Source organism: Diaphorina citri, unplaced genomic scaffold (genome assembly GCF_000475195.1).
Source record: "Diaphorina citri unplaced genomic scaffold, Diaci psyllid genome assembly version 1.1 scaffold1766, whole genome shotgun sequence".
Lineage (NCBI taxonomy): Eukaryota > Metazoa > Arthropoda > Insecta > Hemiptera > Psyllidae > Diaphorina > Diaphorina citri.
This window is the reverse complement of record NW_007379192.1, coordinates 38,419-62,844: the sequence shown is the minus strand read 5'-3', so window position 1 is coordinate 62,844 and position 24,426 is coordinate 38,419. Positions and strand designations below refer to the sequence as shown.

The following is a 24,426-nucleotide window of genomic DNA, read 5'->3' as shown; positions in this document are numbered from 1 at the left end:
AGCTACAGGTTACATACTTACTGAAAAGTTTCGCCTGCGGCCCTGAAGATTACACCTTTGACAAGTCTGCTTCTCTTAATATTGTAGACCAAAATCTTCAAAAATTCACCTGCGGCGCCAAATTTTGTGTTTTTGATAACTAAGTTTTTTAAAATTAGAGACCAAAATTTTCGCCTGTGGCCATAAAAAATTCAATTTCGTTAATTATTCTGGTTTCTATAAATTGTAGCTCACAATTTTCAAAAATTCCCCCTTTTTTGTGTAAACCTTCATCCCCCCAGGATATGTGAATGTGTAGCTGTAGACTCTATAATGACAAACTTCAGGTTCATGCTTTTTAAAAAAATTCTCCTGTGGAGCTGAAGATTAGGATTTCGATGAGACTGAATTTCTGAAGATTTTAGATTAAAATGCTCAAAAATTTCCCCTGCGGCGCTGTTATTATATTCTATATTGTTATTATATTCTAAAAAAAATGCCAGTTCACTTATAGTAAATACCTATTAAGCCAGATCAAAGAGAAATGGCTGTATTGACAGTAGTCTATTGTCGTATTTTATTTAACAATTAACCCAAGAACCGAAAATTGGAGAGTGGGGGTAAAAATCTCGTAGTGGGGATAATCAGCTGTTCGCATTAACCGAGAAGAAAAAAAATGGCGACTTTATCGTTAACCGCAGTCTAGAGCTTTGTTTAGTATGGCAAGAGGGGAAACGTAAACCTAAAAGTGGTTAACGCCCCTCACGCCCTCACGTCATAAACACACTTCCATGTGAGGGGAGATAGTGACCTTGAATAAACCGCGCTTGGGTTCCCGGTTATGTTAATTGTTAAATAAAATACAACATATTTATCCTTCGACTCCTGCTTTGTTTCCACAGAGATGCCGCAATCGAGAACCTGTGCATTGCATTGCGGTCTGCGCACGCTGTGATTCCGGATTGCGTACCTGCCCTGGTAGCTAGTCTGTCCAACAGATTATTCACTGCTGAGAATTCTGAGAGGTAAAATGGAGCATCAGAAAAGGGGGTCCTTTAGCGAGCCTAATTAGCTTGGAGGGTAACGCGTCTGCTTGTAAGCGCTAGGCCGCGGGTTCGATTCCCGCCTGGGGCGAACTTTATCCTGAACAGATATAAAGGTTCGTGGCTTTCTCTTACCCTGTCCTCTTTCTCTCTTCGAGTACGGGACGACATTAGAGCCTTGAGAGAGAGAAGGAGTTCTTCAACAAATACACGCGGAAACTCGAGCAGGACATTCAGAAGTTCAAACTTGAACTGGAAGCGGATAACAGGTGAGATGGAGGAGAACAAAATACCTGTTTTATTTAAGTATTTGAGGTTTGATAGATTATTCAGCTCGGGTACAATAACAGGGAGTAGACCAGTTTAGTCTGACTTGGGGACTTCAAACAGGGAGAACACCAGCCCAAAATTTCCCAAGCTAAAGAAATAGCAAAGTTTGAGGTGAAGGGCATTCATTCATGAAAATTTTGTGGCCAAAACCAAAGGTCAGCCCAAAGCAATTGCCCTACTACCCGAGGGCTGATTGAGACATTGAGAGGCTGACAAAAAACGACGACCCCGTCAAAACATGGGAAAAGGTGAAGAATAAAAACCAGAAGATTTGAGGTTTGATAGAGGGTCGGTCCTATTATGTTAGCAGCAGAGGTCTTATCATCACAAAATCAAATAGAGGAGGATAGGACAAAGCCATGTAAACACTAGATTGTGGGATCTATCCTAAACAGATAACATTCGTTCTCGAAACGGCTGCCTTTTTCCCAATCCTGTCCTATCTTCGATTTTTGGATGATAAGACCTTCGTTGTAACAGTCAGTCAGTCCTCTCTATTAACCTTTTCACCCCGACTTATTTCAGGAAGAATCTTTCAATTTTATCGATCAGGCATTATTATTTGAGTTATAAATAAGACCTCTCTACAAAGTTTTATGTCCTCTTAGTACTACTGAACAAAAATCGATCTGGAGACAAAACCAGACAATTGCAGAAGTCACATCCGTGGAATATTGCTACCAAAGGAACTGGCACAAACAAGCAGTGACCAGTGTTATTAGAGGGTTAGGTTAAATGTAAGAAGGAGTTTTCCCAATTAGAGCAGTGGTTAGTGTTATAAGGTTAGGTTAAATACAAAAAGGAGCTTTTCTTTTCCACAGACATGACTTCTGTATAATTACTGCTCCTTTTTTGTGTTTGACCTAACCCTATAATAACACAGTTCATTGCTCATTTGTGACAGTTCCTTTTTGAAGAATTTTCCATTGACATGACTTCTGAACAAGTAACATCCAAAATTAACTCTAAATGGCTATCAACATTAACTAACTACAGCACTATAATAAGACAGTTCATTGCTCATTTGTGACAGTTCCTTTTTGAAGAATTTTCCATTGACATGACTTCTGAACAAGTCACATCCAAAATTAACTCTAAATGGCTATCAACATTAACTAACTACAGCATCTCTGAAGATCTTGAACAATCAGAACAATGTTCCAGTTCTCATGAGATCATTGACAATAATGGAAGTGGGTGTATCTGAACTCAGCAGCACAGCCCCACAGGGAAGTTTAGGGTAATCTCCACTGATGATGGTAGGTACTTGTGTTGGAGAATATTTATGGCCAGGATACAATAAATTTGAAATCCTTGGTTGTGGACTACTTTGTGATTTGAATGGAATATTGCTACCAAAGGAACTGGCACAAACAAGCAGTGACCAGTGTTATTATAGGGTTAGGTTAAATGCAAGAAGGAGTTTTCACATTTAGAGCCGTGATTAGTATTATTATAGGGTTAGGTTAAATACAAAAAAGAGCTTTTCTTTTCCACGGATGTGACTTCTGCATAATTACCGCCTACCTATTCCTGGGGCAACAGGACCTCTAGTCCTATTTGGACAATACTTAAACAACATCATGGGCAACCATTATCTGTCCAATATTGGACAAAGATCTCTTCTTCAATCCTCCATTGAATTCTATCTTGTGCTTTAAAAATCCAGTTAGTTGTTATTGTATCTTTTAATTGTAATGTTGCCAAACTATTGTAACTTGTAATTGTAATATCTAATGTAGAATCGTAAGGATTGAATAAATGACAAAGGTAGGATTTGGAATAGGAAGATGTACGAGTATGTTTTATTGTAAGCAATGTAAGCAGAGAACAGACTAAAGAATGAAGAAATTGAACTGGAGAGTATTTTCCAATTGTTGATCTCGTTGCTAAGCAACATTGTTACTGGGTGGTTCTTGTTTTCAATACTGTGTGTATAAAAAGACTTAAAGACACCACAGTTGTATTACCTATCGATAAATTTTATTCCACAGATTCCAGTTAAACTTTTGAGAAAAACTCACCTCTAAACATGGACAACAAGAACTTTTTCAAGAAAACTGTTTTACACCTTGCAAGGTCTCTTGCTGCTATAAAGAATGTGTCTTGGGAAAAAGTAAGTTTTCACAAGCATTAATTTACCTTAGCAGTTTCAAAGAGACTTTTTTTTTTAATTCAGCTGTAAAAAACCAAAATAACAATGGAAAATACAAAAAATGGACGAAATGGAAAAATTTTCACTTTTTTCCAACATTGCCACAAAATAAAATACGCGTAATGTAAGCAGAGAACAGACTAAAGAATGAAGAAATTGAACTGGAGAGTATTTTCCAATTGTTGATCTCGTTGCTAAGCAACATTGTTACTGGGTGGTTCTTGTTTTCAATACTGTGTGTATAAAAAGACTTAAAGACACCACAGTTGTATTACCTATCGATAAATTTTATTCCACAGATTCCAGTTAAACTTTTGAGAAAAACTCACCTCTAAACATGGACAACAAGAACTTTTTCAAGAAAACTGTTTTACACCTTGCAAGGTCTCTTGCTGCTATAAAGAATGTGTCTTGGGAAAAAGTAAGTTTTCACAAGCATTAATTTACCTTAGCAGTTTCAAAGAGACTTTTTTTTTTAATTCAGCTGTAAAAAACCAAAATAACAATGGAGAAGAATTTAAAATTTAACACCCATTATAAAAATGTAGCAAGCAAGGCATACAAAATGCTGGGGTTCCTCTACAGACATACTCAAGATTTTAAAAATACTAATGTATTGAAAACACTATACTATTCATATGTGAGATCTCATCTTGAGTATTGTTCTGTAGTATGGTCACCCCAGTATCAAGTTCACATAAATACCTTGGAAGCTGTGCAAAAGAAATTTTTACGCCTGCTTGCATACAAAGACAAAACCCCTATTTTAGATCATAACTACGAACCCATCATGTCATCACACAATATCGTGAGTCTTCAGCACAGGAGAGATATACAGGACCTTACCTTCCTGTATAAGCTCTTACATAATTTAATAAATTCACCTGAACTCCTTGCGAAACTAAATCTCTGGGTCAACTCTAGGAATACACGCTCTCACCTTACATTTAAACTTACCAAATCTCACACAAACGTGGGAGAGTTTTCTCCTTTACAAAGGTTTCAGTCCATGGGGAATAAAGCAAGTGATGTGGGCCTTGATCTATTTGTCTGCTCTCTAAGTGATATTGTAAACATCAAATTGTGATACCTAATCTAGTCTCTTTCTATTTTATATATATATATTTTTTTTTTCCATAGTGCTGTCAGTTTTTTTTTATGTTTAATGTAGGTAGGTAGTCATTTTTTATGTCTTGGTATTCTAGTGTAGGTAATGTTAATATTGTAAAATGGGATCTATATCCCGTAAATTAAAAAAAAAAAAAAAAAAAAAAAAAAAAAAAAAATGAGTATTTGGAGAAGGTACCAAAAATAAAAGATTTTACTAATCTAAGTTTTCTCCCCTTATTTTGTAGGTGAAAGTATTGTATGACTACTGTCCACAAGTTTCTGACTCAAAGTCCATTGTTTTGGACAACCGTGCCCAGCATGCAGTGATTGCCCTGGGCATATATGTGCTTGAATCAGACCTATGTCATGTGGACAAAATTCTCGACTATCTACTCAAACTCCTTGTCACATTGCCCGATGTACAGTGGAAGGATGAAGTGAGCAAGAATAGCAACCAAAGTAAGTATTGGGTGAAAGAGATCACTAAGTGAGAGTCCTGCCATTAAAGCCCTAAATAAATAAAAAAATTAGTATGAGCTGGAGGTCATTGCTGTAATACCAACTGGATTTGAATTGTTCTTTTTTTTTTAAGTTTTATTTAACAACAATGGAAGTACATTAAAGCCCTAAATAAATAAAAAAATTAGTATGAGCTGGAGGTCATTGCTGTAATACCAACTGGATTTGAATTGTTCTTTTTTTTTAAGTTTTATTTAACAACAATGGAAGTAATTACCAACCTCAGTGGTGCAGCTGTTAACGCGTTGGACTTTGGATCTGGAGGTTGGTGGTTCGAGTCCAAGTCATGTCATGAAATTTATCTAGGTGAAATAATCGGGGAACGATGTTTGTGACAAGCATTTAAATATGCTTAACACAATTAAAATTCCTTTTTTCAATGGAAGTAATTACCTACTTGGACTTAGTGTGGGGGAGTTCGAGTCCAATCTACACAAACTTATATAGAATCTTACTTTGGTAAGATCTTTATCTTTATCTTTACTGTGGTCTTAATCTTACTTTTATACACCTATCTTCTTCTTAAATTAACATTGTGTATGTACTGTATGTATAATTTATTCACAATATAACATATTATTATTATTATGTCAAATAAAAAGAAAGAAACCCTTTACACATGGAAACAAGTGGAATGGAACACCTACATCACATGCCTTTCAAGCTTACCCCATTTATGGTCTAGGTTTACCTTGCCACTGAGGTCAACTTCATTCGAAGAAATCATTTGCTGATGAAATTTGTAATGACTAATGAAACACTAAGTTTGGAAAAATGTGGTACTTGTTCAGAGGTCACATCAATGGAAAATTTGCTACAAAAAGGACCTGTTTCTTTTTTGTTGTCATAGCTTCTGAATAATTACCAAAAGTTGAAATTCAGAATTTTCACCATTTTCTCTTCTTCCAGGGATACCAACATCGGAGAAGTTCAGCTTCTGTCTAAACACACTCCTCTCTGATATCACGTTCAAATATGAAGAGTGTCGTGAACAGATCATTTCCACTCAGATCAAGGTGTTGACAGGACTCATCGAGTATTGTCAGAATGCACTGGCCACTCAACCCCATTTTTTTTTTTTTTTTTTTTTTTTAAAAAAAAGGCCAAATAAGTTTCATGCGCTTATTTAGGCGCAGTTTTCAGGCTGCACAAGTATCGGGTTCGATTACCGACAGGGCGAACTTTATCCTAGACAAATGGTTCGTCCTCGGAGTAGCTAGGCTCGATTGATTATTAATATTTTACTCTCCTTCCCCCAGAGTGTGCTATCTCTAGCTAAGCAGCTTCTACAGCCAGATCTGCTCACCTACCTAGACGCCCAAGCTAGCTATGTATCCTCCAGTGGTAGTATTGCCATGTTTCCCTATAGGAGTTTCAGTGAAACACTCAACCTTGTCATGGTCACTTTGCTGCGGGAACTATTGCAGTATCAGATCAGTAAGTCCTCTTTTAAGTCCTTGTCCTTGCGCATGCAACTTTTGTTATGTCTGCGTCAAATCTTCTTCTTTTACTGCACCTTTTCCCAATCTTATTTGGGGTCGGCGTTACCCTCCTTTATCTTACCCCTCCCTCCTATGTGTAGCGTCCTCCCTTCTCCATCCGTTGCCTTGTACAGTACTGACCGCGGGTTCGATTCCCGCCCGGAATGTTAGCCACAAATACAATTCAATACATTTTATTTACCTAGGTATGAAACCTGGCTTAGGGCACTCACTGCCTTCTAACTAAGACTATTTTCTCATTTCCCCAGTGCACCTCTGTCAGAACATCGTGCCTGTTCTCATCGGTCTAGCGCGGTCCATGGGCCGGTTCCCCATTCAGGAGCCGCCCCTGCTCACTCGCATTTTCCCCAAGCCCAAACCCCCGTGTATCAGTCCCGTAGCTACGGGAGGGGCGGGGGGAGCCCCGGGGCAGCAGGACAAAAAGAAAACCTTCTCTACATTCCGCCCGATCATGCCCCGCTCTCTGTCGGCCAGTTTAAATATGACGGCCGTGGATATACTGACGCTTACTTCGCTTGATCCTATGCTTGACGTGAGGTAATTATTATTATTATTTTAGCTATACTTTTTTTTTTTTTTTAAGAGGTTTGATAGAGTTCCCTCTAACGCCCACCCCGTCTGTATACGGGAAAAGGTGGAGAAAAAGAAGAAGAAGAAGATTTTATTATTTCTGGAGAGGTTTGATAGAGGGAACTGTAGCTGCTAAGGTCTTATCGTCCCGAAATCGAAGAGAGAAGGAAGACAGGATAGGAGAAAGCCAGTCGTTCTGAGAATGAACGTTATCCGTTCAGGATAAAATCTGCCCCGGGAATCGAACCCGCGGCCTAGCGCTTACAAGGCAGACGCGCTACCAACCAAGCTAACTAGGCTGACTAAAGACTTCATTTTAAAGAAAACCACATGAAAAAAGAGATGAGTGTTTCATATTTAAGGAACTGCCGTTTTTATTTGGGAACAATTAACTGCTACCTTTCTCTCATCGGGTGGTCGAGAAGACACAATACTCCCATTTAGGTTCTGGGTCAACATGAGAACACCAGAAAGTAACCCGTTGAAATATTTGCAATCGAAAAACGAGTACAAATTTTCGTCGATGGTGAGCATCGTACTCGGGACCTTCTGCATGGCAAGCAAGCGCATTACGACTGGGCTAACCGTGCTCCTCTCTTATCGTGCTAATTTATATCTTGTTGGTAATTATTTGGACAGAAGAGACCCGTTCTCAATGCTTTGTAAAAGCGGCTACCTGCTCCTGAATAACTTTGGAGTTTTGTCCTTTCTGTAAGTCTCGAGTGAAACAGCTAGCTAAGTGTGAGACCCTGGGTTCAAAACCTGTGAATGACAGTTTTTTTAGTACATATTATTTAGACTTCTGTTAACAAAGCATTTCTTTTATTCTTAAATGATATAGATATAGGATATCTACTATATAAAAATGAATGTGTGTGTGTTTGTTCGAACTTTATGCCTGGCCAAACCGCTCATCCAATTGCTATGAAACTCTGTGAACTTATTGCGCTTGCACTCCCGTGAAAGGTTATAGGCTACTTTCCGGTTCGTTTTTGTTAAGCTACGCCGAGCAAGACCACTAAATGGATGAGTGACATGAACGGCCATGCCTTAAGGATTTCGGCTAGTAACTCATATATCATACTTTGTCTCACGTCTTTCTTATTCTATCTCTATCTACATTTGATTTTGAACCTGGCAATGTGAGTTGTGTTGATTGAAAAATAAAATATTCTAACAGATATAATCTCTTTACTTGTGTTATTTAAACTTTTAACGAATGAAATATAAAATTCTTTTAATTTTGAAAAACGTTTGAAGAGTGACTAACACATTTGCCGATTGACATACTAACATCAGAAACAATTTCTCGACTTTAGTTTTCTGACCTTTTAGGTGATTTATTAACTTTTTTTCTAAGGTTCCAAGTAGGCGTCCACAACGGAGAACCAACCATCGACCCTCGCCCAATTCCGACCCAGGAGAAAAAACGAACAAACCATGCTAATGAATAGAAGCGTCCTCAAGGGAGCCTTGACCATAGTACCGACCTTCGTAGAAGATCAAGAAATTGAGCTGAGTATTTTTCTGCGATGGTCGATGATCTTGGCGAGGGTCAATATAGTCTATGGTCACCGTTGTGGCCGCGCACTAATTCTCGATTGTCAATTCACAGGGCGTCTCATAAGTTGGACGTTCGCGAGAGGTTCGAGACCAACTCCTCGTTTGATCCAAGTACTCATTTCTTCGTTAAGTATGGTTCTTCATTCAATCAATACCCTTACACTCATCTGACCAGGACTAGCAATGATTTACACCTCTCGGTCACTCAGCTGCAGGTAACAGACACAACTTTTCACTGGCCAAATTATCTGTAAATAGTTAAATACTAAGATTTAGGACTGTTCACACAGCATAATAAATATAAAAAATAAAATGGGACACACCCAGATGTTATTTCTGGAAGTCGTAAGGGTTTAAGCCAAAATCCTTTCAACAATGTGAGGTAGGTATCATGCCTACCTCACAGACACGGAAATAAATCACATTACCTACAGGTGGGTTTCTTATACCTAGTTTGATGGTCAAGGAAACTGTATTAACGGATTTAACTACCAAAGTCTTATCGTCACAAAATTTTACAGAAAAAGTGGACAAGATAGGATAAAGCCAACCGTTCCGAGAACGAATCTCACCTGTATGGAAAAAGTTCGCCCCGGGCGGGAATCGAATCCGGTACTTAAACGTTTACAAGCCTGGCGTGATCTTGAGAGAGAGAGAGAGAGAGAGAGAGAGAGAGAGAGAAAGTTTAACCAATCATCTGTTTCTTTTTCCTCTCGCCAGTGACTCCACTCTGATCCAGTGCAACACCATCGTGATGTTAGGTCACTAACTGTTTCACTCAAGGACACGCAATATTCTATTAACCATCTGTTTCTTTTTCCCCTCGCCAGTGACTCCACTCTGATCCAGTGCAACACCATCGTGATGTTAGGTCACATAGCTGTTTCACTCAAGGACACTCCAAAGACCACGGACACCATCGTTCAATTCTTCCAACAGAGGTTTTGCCGGGTTCCATCGGCTGTGGATATACTCATTGTCGATCAGCTCGGGTGTATTGTCATCGCCAAATGTGAGGTAAGATAAAGTGAATTGAAAACTTTTAATTCATGACGTTCGACAGAAAATTTTACGGAAAAAAAAAAATATATATCTATATATATATTCAACTACAAGGATCGCATTTTTTGAATTTCTATAAGTAGATCATTCGTATAAGCTTAACCCATCCTTTAGGGCTGTTAGCCCCTACACCTAAGCCTCAGAGTGGGCTTTTTGTGTATGGTGTTAAGCTGATTCTTAAATAAGCTCGAAGATCCGAGCGATCTGCAATAGCTTTTTCGGTATGTCCATGGACGTCTTGCAGAGTATTAGCTAACCCTACAGTAAGTCTCCATGTTATTAGGGAGTTACATTCGAGAATGGCATGATAAAATATTGTCACAACTGTTTTAAAATTTCAAAGGGGAAATTGAACCTGCGACTTTGGGCTTACAAGACAGGCGTCCTACCCTCGAACCTAACTGGACTGGGTGTACCTAAATAATTAATTTTCTTGCTTCCCCCGCTGTACCTAAATAATGTGTTTGGTTGTATTACTTCCCCTCAGCCTCATATTTACGAGGAAGTGATGCGCATGTTCGCGTTGGTTACGGTGGACGCGAGCAATGCCGCGTACAATACGGAGCGCTCTCTAGCGTCACAATATAGACATGTGTCGCGTGCAGTCATCAACGCGCTTGCCAACATAGCCGCTAATCTACAGGGAGAGAGTAAGTAAAAATAAATCAAATCTCAAATTATTTGTGCTAAAGCAGAGTTTTTTTCACAATTTTTGTGGATATCACAGCATTGCTAAGTGCCTCCTTTGCAATCAATTTCCATAACTCAATAATCTTTTTACACTGGTAATGCCGCCACTGGTCGCTACTCAATTGTTCTTACGAGTCTGAGTGCACCTCGAACTCCGAGCACAGAGCCGAAAAAACTTCGACCCCCCCGGGAATCGAACCTGGGACCTCCGGCGTGCAAGCCTAGTGTGATACCCACTCGACCACGGAGGTTTTTGTATAATTATTATCTATTGTTTCTCCTCTCGGAATAATTTCAGATGAGATGCATGAGTTACTGGGGAGACTGTTAGAGTTATTCGTACAACTGGGACTGGAAGGCAAGAGAGCTTCGGACAAGGCTCCTGCAGCCAACAAGGTAAAATACGTGATGAACATCGTGTCAAGTAACATCAGGTGACTGAACTTAATAACACATAACTAAGTGGACATTTGGACGCACACAACGGACTTTAGGCATGGAAGTATCCCATGTTTCTGGCCTCCCAAGGGGGTTTTAAGCCCCAATAAATCCTTCCACTACCTTGAGGTAAATAGTTTTTTGACCACTTAGAAAGTTATTAGAAAAAAAAAGTATGGACCAACTTTCGAGCCACTTTAAATGCACCGATTGACTTGAAAGTTAGGGTGGATTTCACCAAGGAATATTTTTTCAGTCTTTAGAAGGCCTGTTAATAGTCTGGCTGAGGGACTATAAACAGAGAGTAGATCAGCGTCTAGCTAGGGGACTATAAACAGAGAGCAGACTAGTCCAAATTTCCTTACGCTATATCAATAGCGAAGGTTGAGTGCGAAGGGCATCCCACTCGGAAAAGTTTGTTTAGCCAAAACCAGTTGGCCTCAATGCGATCACTCTAAAGCTGATTGAGAGGCCGACGACAAACGCCGACCCCATCTGAACATGGGAAAAGGCGAAGAAGAAAAAGAAGGTCTGTTAAGGTCTCTTGTTTATGGAGAAGGAAGAAATACCGAAACCTATCATAATTATATCAACCAACTTTCTTTTTAGCCCCTAACAGATGTTAGCTTAACGAAAAGAAAAGAATTTGTAACAGCCCTGTTAAGCCTATACACATCAAATGGAACTTAACAGACTGTTAGCTTAACAGGCCTTCTAAGGACTGAGTTCTACTTACTTTACAGTAAATAAGTGTTTTATTCTATTCTATAATGAACTTCATAAAAGAGACAGCAATGTTTGAACTAGAAGAATGAAAAAAACAACAAGAATGGGGTCCAACAGTCCTAGTTACTGGACTTCGCCGACAGGATTTTCGTCAGAAAAGACCCCATTTCAATGTAATGCATTCTATCTCGCAGGGACTGGGTAAACTGGCGGTCAAGTTCCCCAGCATAGCCAACACCTCTATTCAATGTCTGCGAGATTTCCTAGTGTCCCCGTCCCCAATACTGTCCAAACTACACAAGGCCCCTCGGCCCCGCGCCCCCGAACCTGGACCCCACGAGTCTCAGTTCGAACGACTCAGGTATGTATACCCCAAGTACCTATAAATTCATAGAAAATATAATAATAATAATAATAATAATAATAATAATAATAATAATAATAATAATAATAATAATAATAATATTTTCCCAATTGCAACTGCTCCATTTGAATGAGAGTGTTTTTTCCTGATGACAAGTGGGAACGGGCCTTAAGATCTCACTTTGTGAATTCAATCAGTGTGCACTAATAGATGGATTGACAGTAGTCTATTGTCGTATTTTATTTAACAATTAACCCAAGAACCGAAAATTGGAGAGTGGGGGTAAAAATCTCGTAGTGGGGATAATCAGCTGTTCGCATTAACCGAGAAGAAAAAAAATGGCGACTTTATCGTTAACCGCAGTCTAGAGCTTTGTTTAGTATGGCAAGAGGGGAAACGTAAACCTAAAAGTGGTTAACGCCCCTCACGCCCTCACGTCATAAACACACTTCCATGTGAGGGGAGATAGTGACCTTGAATAAACCGCGCTTGGGTTCCCGGTTATGTTAATTGTTAAATAAAATACAACATATTTATCCTTCGACTCCTGCTTTGTTTCCACAGAGATGCCGCAATCGAGAACCTGTGCATTGCATTGCGGTCTGCGCACGCTGTGATTCCGGATTGCGTACCTGCCCTGGTAGCTAGTCTGTCCAACAGATTATTCACTGCTGAGAATTCTGAGAGGTAAAATGGAGCATCAGAAAAGGGGGTCCTTTAGCGAGCCTAATTAGCTTGGAGGGTAACGCGTCTGCTTGTAAGCGCTAGGCCGCGGGTTCGATTCCCGCCTGGGGCGAACTTTATCCTGAACAGATATAAAGGTTCGTGGCTTTCTTGCCTACCAAATTTCAGCTTTCTAGGTGTTGTGGTTCTCGAGATAGAGCGATCAGTGTGTGAACTATGAAATGTGAACTGTGAATGAGCGAATGGATCTTGTTCTTATAATTATAATAATCTCGTTCTTATAATATAAGATATCATTATATGTATATCTTCCTCGGATTTTCCATGTTATCCAACATTCTATCCTTCTATCCATATTTTGCCGTCGTTCTGCAGGCATCCAGCAGCGCCGGCAACCTGGGCATGCTCATCCCCGTGATTGCCGTTCTAGTTCGCCGCCTACCGGCCATCCGCTCCCCCAAGCCGCGGCTACACAAACTTTTCCGCGACTTTTGGCTGTACTGCGTCCTTATGGGGTTTACGTGCGAGTCTGGCCTGTGGCCCAGTGAGTGGACAGAAGGGGTGAAGGAGATTGCCGCTAAGAGTCCGTATTATGTTAGTCAGACGTCGAGCCGCTCAGAAATGAGAGAACTTCAGTACAGTGCTGCAGTCCGGAATGACAGTGTCAGTCTGGTGAGTGAAGGTAGACACACCCTTCTGGAAGTCGTAAGGGTTTAAGCCAAAATCCTTTCAACAATGTGAGGTAGGTATCATGCCTACCTCACAGACACGGAAATAAATCACATTACCTACAGGTGGGTTTCTTATACCTAGTTTGATGGTCAAGGAAACTGTATTAACGGATTTAACTACCAAAGTCTTATCGTCACAAAATTTTACAGAAAAAGTGGACAAGATAGGATAAAGCCAACCGTTCCGAGAACGAATCTCACCTGTATGGAAAAAGTTCGCCCCGGGCGGGAATCGAATCCGGTACTTAAACGTTTACAAGCCTGGCGTGATCTTTTTTTTCCAAAGAATGTAATTTTATTTTGTTCTTTACAATGCCATCAACTAACGTTACAATTTAATAAGAATATATTATGACATTGTGAATTGTATTTTAGTGCATATACCCCAACGTTATGGACTTTCGTCTGTGTTAACGTTGGGGTGCTAAGTTAATGGATCATTTGCGCTTACTTGGGTGGTGTTTCAAAGTCATAGAGCAGGAAAAATGAGGACCAACGGAATTTTTCTTTTTCTTCTACGACTTCTAGATCCCGGCAAATCGTAAACTTTGACGTCACGGCATACGCTCCCGTAGGCGATGACGTCACATCAAACACACCCTTTTTTTTTTAACAAAATACTTTGTTTTATTTGTACACAAAGAACATTACAATTTATTGATAAACAAAGAAAAACAATATTGAAAAGCATTTGAATTTGTTAGCTTATTTGAAATAACAAAACCACTATAGCTATCCTGAACAAAATTACCTATAATGCTATGGGAAAACTTTGAACCATGTATATCTTTCTGTGTTTCGTGTTTCTTCCTTATGGGTTCAAAGGGGTTAGTGAAACATTTCCAAATTTATTTATCGGTGTTGTTTCAATTTAGATCTTTCTATTTCAGTAAAATGCATAATTAAGTACAAATAAAGCCCAACACTTCTTCTTTTTTTTTGTCTCACATAAGCTTGAGAAAAGGTGATAAAAGATTTCGAATTGAACCAAATATATATAAAACCTTTTTTATTTGTTCAGACTGCAGCAGTAAATCTTATTCTAGCAGGATAAACAAGGCTTACTCTATTCTATTTCATTTTCACAGCCTCAGTTACAAGAGCTGAAATCGCAAATCCTTCAGCTCCTAGATCATCCGCCTCCGGACGTGGTCACCTCCATACAGAAACTCTCCTTCGCCCAGAGTACCTACCTGCTCAGTGTCTACTGGCTAGAGACCCTACGCGTCCAGAATTCGCCCCAGCCTTCCCTACATCCCATTTTTGAGTACCTACTCGATCAGAGCATCCAGAAAGACAAGAGCGGCATTTGGCAATGTATATCCAGGTAAAATCGACTGTCGAACGAAAAAAGAAACAAGATGTGAAATAGAAGTAAAGGTAAGATCACACTATTTGGCACAGTGCCAAATATCTGGAAAAAAACAGTAACAAAGAGTCTGATCCCCAAATAAATTTAGACAAATTTGGTGTTTGGTGATGAGCATTTCTGATGTTTGCGAAAGAAGATTATTTGATGGCAAATAAAAGAAACATGACAAGTGAAAAGGGACAAATATTTGGCAAAGTGCCAAATAGTGTGATCTTACCTTAACCTCCTGGCCTAGTGCACTCGGCCTTGTGTGAACAATTGAGTAGCTACTTTTCTCGAGTAGTGACCAGCGGTGGCATTGCTTAACTCCGTACACAAAAAGACCACCCCGAGGGTTAGGTGTAGGGGTTAGTACCAGCGCTTAGAATCTCCGTCAGTAAAAACCTGAGCCGTAATACGATGATGTTAGCGCCTTAAAAAAAGACTCTCGGAGCTAGAATCTCACGCTCAATTCCTATTGGTCCATGTCAATCACCAATCACGTTTTTCCTAACTCACGTTTATTTCAGTGTGGGTCAGCGTGTGTTCACGTTATTCCTGGACGTGATGACTCACAAGTCACGTGACGAGGCACGGGAGGCGGAGCTAGAGTCTCACGCTCAATTCCTGTTGGTCCATTTCAATCACATCAATAAGCAAATCAGAAGGCTTGCGGACAAGTGGCTGTCGGGATTGGTGGATAAGTTTCCTCATCTGCTGTGGAACTGTAAGGTGTTGTGGACCATGCTGGATATTCTACAGGTATGTAGTTAAAAAGAGACTGGCGGGGGGACGCTAAACAGGGAGTATAGCAGCCTGAATGCCCCTTGCTAAAGAAATAGCAAAGGTTGAGTGCGATGTAGCCAAAACCAAATGTCAGCCCAAAGCAATCACCCTAATTAGGGCTGATTGAGAGGCTGACGAAAAACGCCGACCCCATATGTACACGAAAATGAAATAACTGCTACATTAAACTCGTGTGGTCTGTGTCGTAGCATGCCCATCCCGTAGTATGCCTCTCATCAGGTGAGACAATACTAGCCTTTACAGTCTGTCATATCTCAACAAAAAAAAAAAAAAAAAGTAAAAAACTGGACTCATGTACTGTGTTACCAATCTGTACATCATCGTATCTTCCTTCATAAACAGCTTTACATATCTTCAGAAAATAACCTATTTTATTTGTGCCAAACTGTAAGGCGCCTTCTAATTGATTCAAAGGTTTTCGTAGCGGCTGCCACAGAAGAAAAGAAGCAATAAAATATTGTAGGGACGAAGAATTTTGTTAAAAGTTGACATACGGAAGTTGACATAAGAATTTTGTTGAAAGTTGACTCTTTCAATTTTGGTTTCAGGTCTTGGCCTACTCACTAGAACTGGACCCAAATGAAGAAACCCCCACTCTAACCATCCCTGGGTTACCCTATACAATACCTCTCACTGATACATTGGATGCTAGAGAAACCATAGTCAATGATTTCTCTGCTAGATGTATAGGTAAGGCAACCCCACACCAGTCTCGCAGACTGGAGGTCCCGGGTTCGATTCCCTGCGGGGTCGAAGTTTTTTCGGCTCTGTGATTGGATTTCCGGGTGCACTCAGCCTCGTGACTCGTGAGGACAATTGAGTAGCTACTTTAATCGAGTAGCGACCAGTGGCGGCATTACTATTGTAAAAATATTGTTAAACTGGGAATTGATTACCAATAAGACACTTATGGTGGATTTCACCAATGACTTAACGAGAGACTTCACTGATGAGAGAATTTTTAATAATTTAAAAAGGAGTTTTAAGTAACCTGAAGAGGAGTTTTTAATGATCCAAAGAAGAGTTTTTAGTGACCCAAAAAGGAGGAATTTTTAAAAACTCCTGTTTGGATTATTAAAACTCCTTCTTTTTGATCATTTTAATTCTCCCATTAGTGAAATAATTTTGATCTTACTCATTCTTCCCCCCCCCCCCCCCCCCCCCCCGGGATAAGGGACTTTTCAGTCTCCTTTTTGCATTACAAATAGATTAAACAAGGTATATGTATACGAGTATTCTATTCTATTCTATTCTATTACTTAGGACTTTGGGACTCGATATAGGACACTCTTACTTAGGGTCATCGGACTCAATATAGGACACTTACTTTCATATCAGCGGGTTGCTGAATGCCAGAACTCTGGAGGAGAACTCTCAATGCTCCAGACATGGCGGACAATAGAACACTGTTCACACTGGACCTCGTTACCTGCACATAAGTACAAGTATACATACATAAGTATAAGTAGTGCTTTATTTAGACTCTAAACTTAAAAGAAGAAATGTCTCATTTTCTGGAGGAGAACTCATCGAATAAAAACTTGCTACCTACTTCCCCGGGGATTGAACCCGGGGACCTCGGATGTGCTAGGCCAGTATTCATGGCCACGAAGGTTGATCAAGCCAATATAAAAAAAAGTAAAAACGATAGGTATACCTATCTGTATTTGAATCTCAAACATTATCCTGGCCACAATAATCTCACAAGCTGCAAAAAAATCAACATGAAAATTTTTAGTGATATCATCAAGCGCGCCAAGAGTTCGCAGCACCGCCCGGCCTATATTAACACGATTCATCGTTTTTCGGCATTCCATAGAACATCAAAATTTCACAATATAGATGTTGAATTGAAAGCTCAAGTCAGCTCCCATGGCGTAGTGGTCACTGCGCTCGCCTTGCACGCGGGAGACCCGGGTTTGATTCCCGGCGGGGTCAAGAAATTTGTATCATGCAAATGATTGATTCCGTGACTGGCTGTTGCGGGGCCCTCAGCCTCGTGAGGAAAATGAGTAGCTATGTGACCATATAAATGCGCATAGCGACCGGTGCCAGCATGGTAGGTAAACATTGGATGTTAGGATTATTGAGATATTGGGAAAATCCTACAATGCTGCAGTGAGCAACAAAGTTGTGACATAATAACACAAAGAAACTGCATTTACATTTTCTGGTTATGTCAGGTGGCAGGTATGTTAGCAGGAGAAGGAGAGGAGGCAGTGCTGGAGCGTGTATTGGAAGGCGTATGGAGTGCGTGTAGGGGGAGTGATAATAACGCACATCACCAGGCCCTATGGACAGCCACGGCACTGCTCATATCCATGCAAGGATGTCCGAGGCAACTTCTAGCGGCAGTGTCTTTTATGGTCCAAATGAAGGTCCATGCCAAATTTGGTGCTTTCCTGACGAAATGCAGCTTTTTTGACGTTAGGCCACCGACTATAGTGGTTAGCACTGTGGCTGCCCTAGGGCCACGGTTCCGGTAAGTCCGCGGGTTCGAATCCCTACTATGATTAATTATTATTTGAAATTGGTGTAGTGGTTAGCACTGTGGCTGCCCTAGGGCCACGGTTCCGGTAAGTCCGCGGGTTCGAATCCCTGCTATGATTAATTATTATTTGAAATTGGTGTAGTGGTTAGCACTGTGGCTGCCCTAGGGCCACGGTTCCGGTAAGTCCGCGGGTTCGAATCCCTGCTATGATTAATTATTATTTGAAATTGGTGTAGTGGTTAGCACTGTGGCTGCCCTAGGGCCACGGTTCCGGTAAGTCCGCGGGTTCGAATCCCTGCTATGATTAATTATTATTTGAAATTGGTGTAGTGGTTAGCACTGTGGCTGCCCTAGGGCCACGGTTCCGGTAAGTCCGCGGGTTCGAATCCCTGCTATGATTAATTATTATTTGAAATTGGTGTAGTGGTTAGCACTGTGGCTGCCCTAGGGCCACGGTTCCGGTAAGTCCGCGGGTTCGAATCCCTGCTATGATTAATTATTATTTGAAATTGGTGTAGTGGTTAGCACTGTGGCTGCCCTAGGGCCACGGTTCCGGTAAGTCCGCGGGTTCGAATCCCTGCTATGATTAATTATTATTTGAAATTGGTGTAGTGGTTAGCACTGTGGCTGCCCTAGGGCCACGGTTCCGGTAAGTCCGCGGGTTCGAATCCCTGCTATGATTAATTATTATTTGAAATTGGTGTAGTGGTTAGCACTGTGGCTGCCCTAGGGCCACGGTTCCGGTAAGTCCGCGGGTTCGAATCCCTGCTATGATTAATTATTATTTGAAATTGGTGTAGTGGTTAGTCAGCTCCCATGGCGTAGTGGTCACTGCGCTCGCCTTGCACGCGGGAGACCCGGGTTCGATTCCCGGCGGGGTCAAGAAATTTGTATCATGCAAATGATTGATTCCGTGACTGGCTGTTGCGGGGCCCTCAGCCTCGTGAGGAAAATGAGTAGCTATGTGACATATAAATGCGCATAGCGACCGGTGCCAGCATGGTAGGTAAACATTGGATGTTAGGATTATTGAGATATTGGGAAAATCCTACAATGCTGCAGTGAGCAACAAAGTTGTGACATAATAACACAAAGAAACTGCATTTACATTTTCTGGTTATGTCAGGTGGCAGGTATGTTAGCAGGAGAAGGAGAGGAGGCAGTGCTGGAGCGTGTATTGGAAGGCGTATGGAGTGCGTGTAGGGGGAGTGATAATAACGCACATCACCAGGCCCTATGGACAGCCACGGCACTGCTCATATCCATGCAAGGATGTCCGAGGCAACTTCTAGCGGCAGTGTCCTGGTCACAGGTAAGATCAAATCATATAGCCGACCCAAAATTTGAAAAGTCCAAACATTTTTTTTTTTTTTTTTTTTTTTTTCAGTATATTAATAGGTAAATGCTAGGTAATAGGTTTGTTAGGTGTAGTTAGAGCTAGTGAATATTGTAAAAATAGATAGATAGTAAAGGGTCCGCCCATTTGTGCAAGTAAATAAAATAAATAAATCACTGGAGTTAAACAACGTCTAGTGTGGATAGTTTTTGGATGGGTGACCGCTTTGGAACACCACTTAACTTTGACATTTTTAATTTTCAACCTGTAATCTTGACCTTGAGGGTCGTCATAGGGACTCTTCTCTCTGACTATGGTCCCGGGTTCGATCTTCACCATGGACAAAAATTTGAACTCATTTTTCGATTGCAAATATTTCAACGGGTTATTTTCTGGTGTTCTCGTGTTGACCCAGCACTTAAATGGGAGTATTGTGTCTCTTCTCGCCCATCTGATGAGAGGCATACTACAGGATGGACAATATGGGCATGTTACGACACAGACCACACGAGTCCAATGTAGCAGTTGTTTGATTGCTAGGAAATAAAAACGGCGTAGAACACACATATCATTTTTTTTTCTTTTTTTTTTTAAACCATACCTACCTCTTTTTTTACAATTCCTGCTTAACCTAATTCAAATTCCTTGTATTATTCAAGTATTACCTAATAATTTCAGGTGGAACTCTTCACGGAAGAGGCAATGCGAACCGCTGTCGATTGTTGGCAATGGATAGCCACCGCTAAGCCGGAGTTAGAACTGACTCTGCTGCAGGAAATGGTGGCAGCCTGGCAATACACGGTGGATAAGAAAATGGGCCTGTTTTCTGCCGTGGTAAGCGTTATTTAACCTGCCTCGGTAAAGACCAGCGGCCTACATACTTTGGGTCCGCAGAATAGTGGTTGACTCCAAAATTAAAGTCGGATATTGCCAGCCTAGTTGGTTTGGTTGGTAGCGCGTCTGCCTTGTAAGCGCTAGGCCACGAGTTCGAGTCCCGCTTAGGACAAACTTTATCTCAAACCGATAAGGTTCGTTCTCGGAACGGCTGGCTTTCTCCTATCCTGTCTTCTTTCTCTGTTCGATTTCGGGACAAAAAAACCTTCGTTGGTACAGTTCCTTCTATCAAACCCGTTTAAATGTGCAATATTTAAGTAAGGTTTTTATTTATAAAAAGTAATTTATAAAATTATTCTGTACCAAATACATAAGACCTTGTTTAGACTGCGGGACTAAAGGGACTTTTTAGTCTCATCTTATTTTAGGTCGCTCACTGGGCACGACTGTCTGGCACAACACCTCCACAAAATCAATATCAAAGACTATCCTATCTGTCCTTTATGTTCCTTGAATGCCCCTATGAACTCCTCACACCTAAACTTCTATCCTGCCTTGGAAGCCAGCAATGGCATTGTAGGGAAATATTGGGATGCGAGAGGAAAAATGGCCTAATGGTCAAAGATCCCAACATTTGCAACATACATACATACAGTCTCATTCTGGCCGTATAAATAGTCGCGTATTTTATCATTGTTTCAGGTGGAGCAAGTGAGCCCCTTAGCCGCTTACGAAGGCTGTGTTCTGGCCCCTCAGGCCCCTTTTATTCGGCCCCATGACATTTGGATCAAATGCCTCTGTAGTGGTTAGCACTGTGGCTGCCCTAGGGCCACGGTTCCGGTAAGTCCGCGGGTTCGAATCCCTGCTATGATTAATTATTATTTGAAATTGGTGTAGTGGTTAGCACTGTGGCTGCCCTAGGGCCACGGTTCCGGTAAGTCCGCGGGTTCGAATCCCTGCTATGATTAATTATTATTTGAAATTGGTGTAGTGGTTAGCACTGTGGCTGCCCTAGGGCCACGGTTCCGGTAAGTCCGCGGGTTCGAATCCCTGCTATGATTAATTATTATTTGAAATTGGTGTAGTGGTTAGCACTGTGGCTGCCCTAGGGCCACGGTTCCGGTAAGTCCGCGGGTTCGAATCCCTGCTATGATTAATTATTATTTGAAATTGGTGTAGTGGTTAGCACTGTGGCTGCCCTAGGGCCACGGTTCCGGTAAGTCCGCGGGTTCGAATCCCTGCTATGATTAATTATTATTTGAAATTGGTGTAGTGGTTAGCACTGTGGCTGCCCTAGGGCCACGGTTCCGGTAAGTCCGCGGGTTCGAATCCCTGCTATGATTAATTATTATTTGAAATTGGTGTAGTGGTTAGCACTGTGGCTGCCCTAGGGCCACGGTTCCGGTAAGTCCGCGGGTTCGAATCCCTGCTATGATTAATTATTATTTGAAATTGGTGTAGTGGTTAGCACTGTGGCTGCCCTAGGGCCACGGTTCCGGTAAGTCCGCGGGTTCGAATCCCTGCTATGATTAATTATTATTTGAAATTGGTGTAGTGGTTAGCACTGTGGCTGCCCTAGGGCCACGGTTCCGGTAAGTCCGCGGGTTCGAATCCCTGCTATGATTAATTATTATTTGAAATTGGTGTAGTGGTTAGCACTGTGGCTGCCCTAGGGCCACGGTTCCGGTAAGTCCGCGGGTTCGAATCCCTGCTATGATTAATTATTATTTGAAATTGGTGTAGTGGTTAGCACTGTGGCTGCCCTAGGGCCACGGTTCCGGTAAGTCCGCGGGTTCGAATCCCTGCTATGATTAATTATTATTTGAAATTGGTGTAGTGGTTAGCACTGTGGCTGCCCTAGGGCCACGGTTCCGGTAAGTCCGCGGGTTCGAATCCCTGCTATGATTAATTATTATTTGAAATTGGTGTAGTGGTTAGCACTGTGGCTGCCCTAGGGCCACGGTTCCGGTAAGTCCGCGGGTTCGAATCCCTGCTATGATTAATTATTATTTGAAATTGGTGTAGTGGTTAGCACTGTGGCTGCCCTAGGGCCACGGTTCCGGTAAGTCCGCGGGTTCGAATCCCTGCTATGATTAATTATTATTTGAAATTGGTGTAGTGGTTAGCACTGTGGCTGCCCTAGGGCCACGGTTCCGGTAAGTCCGCGGGTTCGAATCCCTGCTATGATTAATTATTATTTGAAATTGGTGTAGTGGTTAGCACTGTGGCTGCCCTAGGGCCACGGTTCCGGTAAGTCCGCGGGTTCGAATCCCTGCTATGATTAATTATTATTTGAAATTGGTGTAGTGGTTAGCACTGTGGCTGCCCTAGGGCCACGGTCCCGGTAAGTCCGCGGGTTCGAATCCCTTCCATTTGTGGAATACGTATTCGAAAAAAAAAAAAATGATATGGCGACCGATTTTTGGTCGAAAATTTTCCATCTCAAAATCCCCATGTAATAAGGGATCGTTTAAAATGTTTAAAAATTGAACTTTTTTTTACGCCCGAGTCCCGAGCCTGAGCCGTAGCCGTAGCCGTCTACGACGGCCGATTTTTGGAGGAAATTTTTCTATCTTAAAAGACGGGGAGTCTTGAGTGTAATAAGGAATCATATAAAGTATGAAAAAATTTGATTTTTTTTTTCAAGTCTGGCAGTAAGGATAGAGTTCCTACTTACCTGATTGATATCTGGATGAGTGACTGTCCGATTTTTACCAAATTGTTACAGTCGCATCCTTGGACCATACCGGGATAGCATACCAAATTTCATCGCTCTACAACAAACCGTTCTTGAGATATTTTGTATACTACCTTTTCCAATTTAAACCTGTGGTACACACATACGTACATCCGTACATACGTACAGACCATGGGCTAAAAATCACTTTTTTTGACATCAGGGGATTCCAAAACGGATATTTCTAACCATTTCCCGATTTTTGAAAATTTAGACCGATTGCAATACTTTCATTACTAGTACAGCTCGCTATACTGTAGTAATAGAAAGTAATTATTTCTACCAAGACAATTTCGATTAGAATGTTTTAAATTGGTGAGCTTTCGATGTCACTCAGGACATCATCTTCAGACCAAGATAGATGTTGACTCTATCGCAGCAGGAGTGGAAATTAAATAAAAAAATCTTGTGTTCTGTTCTTTTAAGATATACCTACCTAAGCCAGCCTGGTTAGCTTGGTCTGCCTTTTACGCGCTAGGTCGCGGGTTCGATTCCCGTCCGGGGCAGATTTTAATTCTAAATTATTCTATTCTATCTTGTTATGTTCTATTCTATTCTATTCCAGACTTCTCCAGTGTGGTCTATCTCTACTCCAGGGCGATGTTTTGCCTCGATCTCTCAGTAAGAATGTCCTGAGGGAACGTATCTACTGTGCTTGTCTGGACGTATTCACTGTGGCCCCCCAGTGCCCTACACAGCGAGGGTCAGAGCTGAGAGACGATATTACAGCCCTGGTCAAGTTCTTTCAAACCATGCATTCGGACAAGAAATACCTCATGGCCAGTGTAGTGGGAGGTAAGATACAACGAGTCTCAGTGCTCCGATTTGGTGTTAAAAATAATATCAGCCAGTCTGCCTTGTTGGCGTTAGGTCGCGGATTCCGAACAATTCACTTTGTCTTATCCTAAATATATACAGCCCCTTGTGTAACTGACTCACTCACTCACTGACTCACGTATACAAATTCTAACCCACTTCTAGATGAGCTAGGAAGATGCGGTTTTCACCATTGGATCCCTAATTTTTTGTAGGTACTGGGAAAAATCGGAAAATCCCGAAATTCCAAACCGTTCCCGAGATATTGACATTTTTTAATCCCCCCATAAGAAATACACGGGGAACAGAGTTTGAGGCCAGCAAAACTTTTCCTACGTTTAATATTTTCTCTCGCTTTTAGTTTTCAGTTTTCATTTCTTCGAAACAAGAATCAGGGACGATATTAGTTTTCAGGGGCGAAGCCAAGGGAGCGCGAAGCGCGACCTAATGCACACCCTGCGAAGCCCCGGGAGCGCGCAGCGCGACCGTACCCCCTTTCCCCGACCCAAGTGCCCACAAACCCGCTGAAGCCCCGGCGGAGCGCGATACGCGCGTACCGACGCACCAACCCAGCGAAGCCCCGGATGA

The 24,426-nt window shown here is 41.5% G+C and overlaps 1 protein-coding gene across 1 annotated transcript in view; it reads left to right on the top strand.

Moving 5' to 3' along the window:
* Positions 1-3,645: 3,645 nt before the first annotated feature.
* The window catches only part of LOC103517157 (phosphatidylinositol 4-kinase alpha), a 43,351-nt gene continuing 22,570 nt past the window's right edge, over positions 3,646-24,426 (top strand). Inside the window, exons 1-19 of the mRNA XM_026829360.1 lie at positions 3,646-3,928; positions 4,863-5,076; positions 6,046-6,191; positions 6,396-6,573; positions 6,866-7,175; positions 8,824-9,021; positions 9,602-9,788; positions 10,321-10,483; positions 10,822-10,919; positions 13,111-13,407; positions 14,555-14,793; positions 15,348-15,579; positions 16,173-16,314; positions 17,815-17,980; positions 19,211-19,427; positions 20,130-20,285; positions 20,988-21,089; positions 22,231-22,253; positions 23,588-23,839. Coding sequence (XP_026685161.1) covers positions 3,845-3,928; positions 4,863-5,076; positions 6,046-6,191; positions 6,396-6,573; positions 6,866-7,175; positions 8,824-9,021; positions 9,602-9,788; positions 10,321-10,483; positions 10,822-10,919; positions 13,111-13,407; positions 14,555-14,793; positions 15,348-15,579; positions 16,173-16,314; positions 17,815-17,980; positions 19,211-19,427; positions 20,130-20,285; positions 20,988-21,089; positions 22,231-22,253; positions 23,588-23,839 — 3,404 coding nt within the window. The 5' untranslated portion in view covers positions 3,646-3,844. The remainder of the gene's footprint in view (positions 3,929-4,862; positions 5,077-6,045; positions 6,192-6,395; positions 6,574-6,865; positions 7,176-8,823; positions 9,022-9,601; positions 9,789-10,320; positions 10,484-10,821; positions 10,920-13,110; positions 13,408-14,554; positions 14,794-15,347; positions 15,580-16,172; positions 16,315-17,814; positions 17,981-19,210; positions 19,428-20,129; positions 20,286-20,987; positions 21,090-22,230; positions 22,254-23,587; positions 23,840-24,426) is intronic.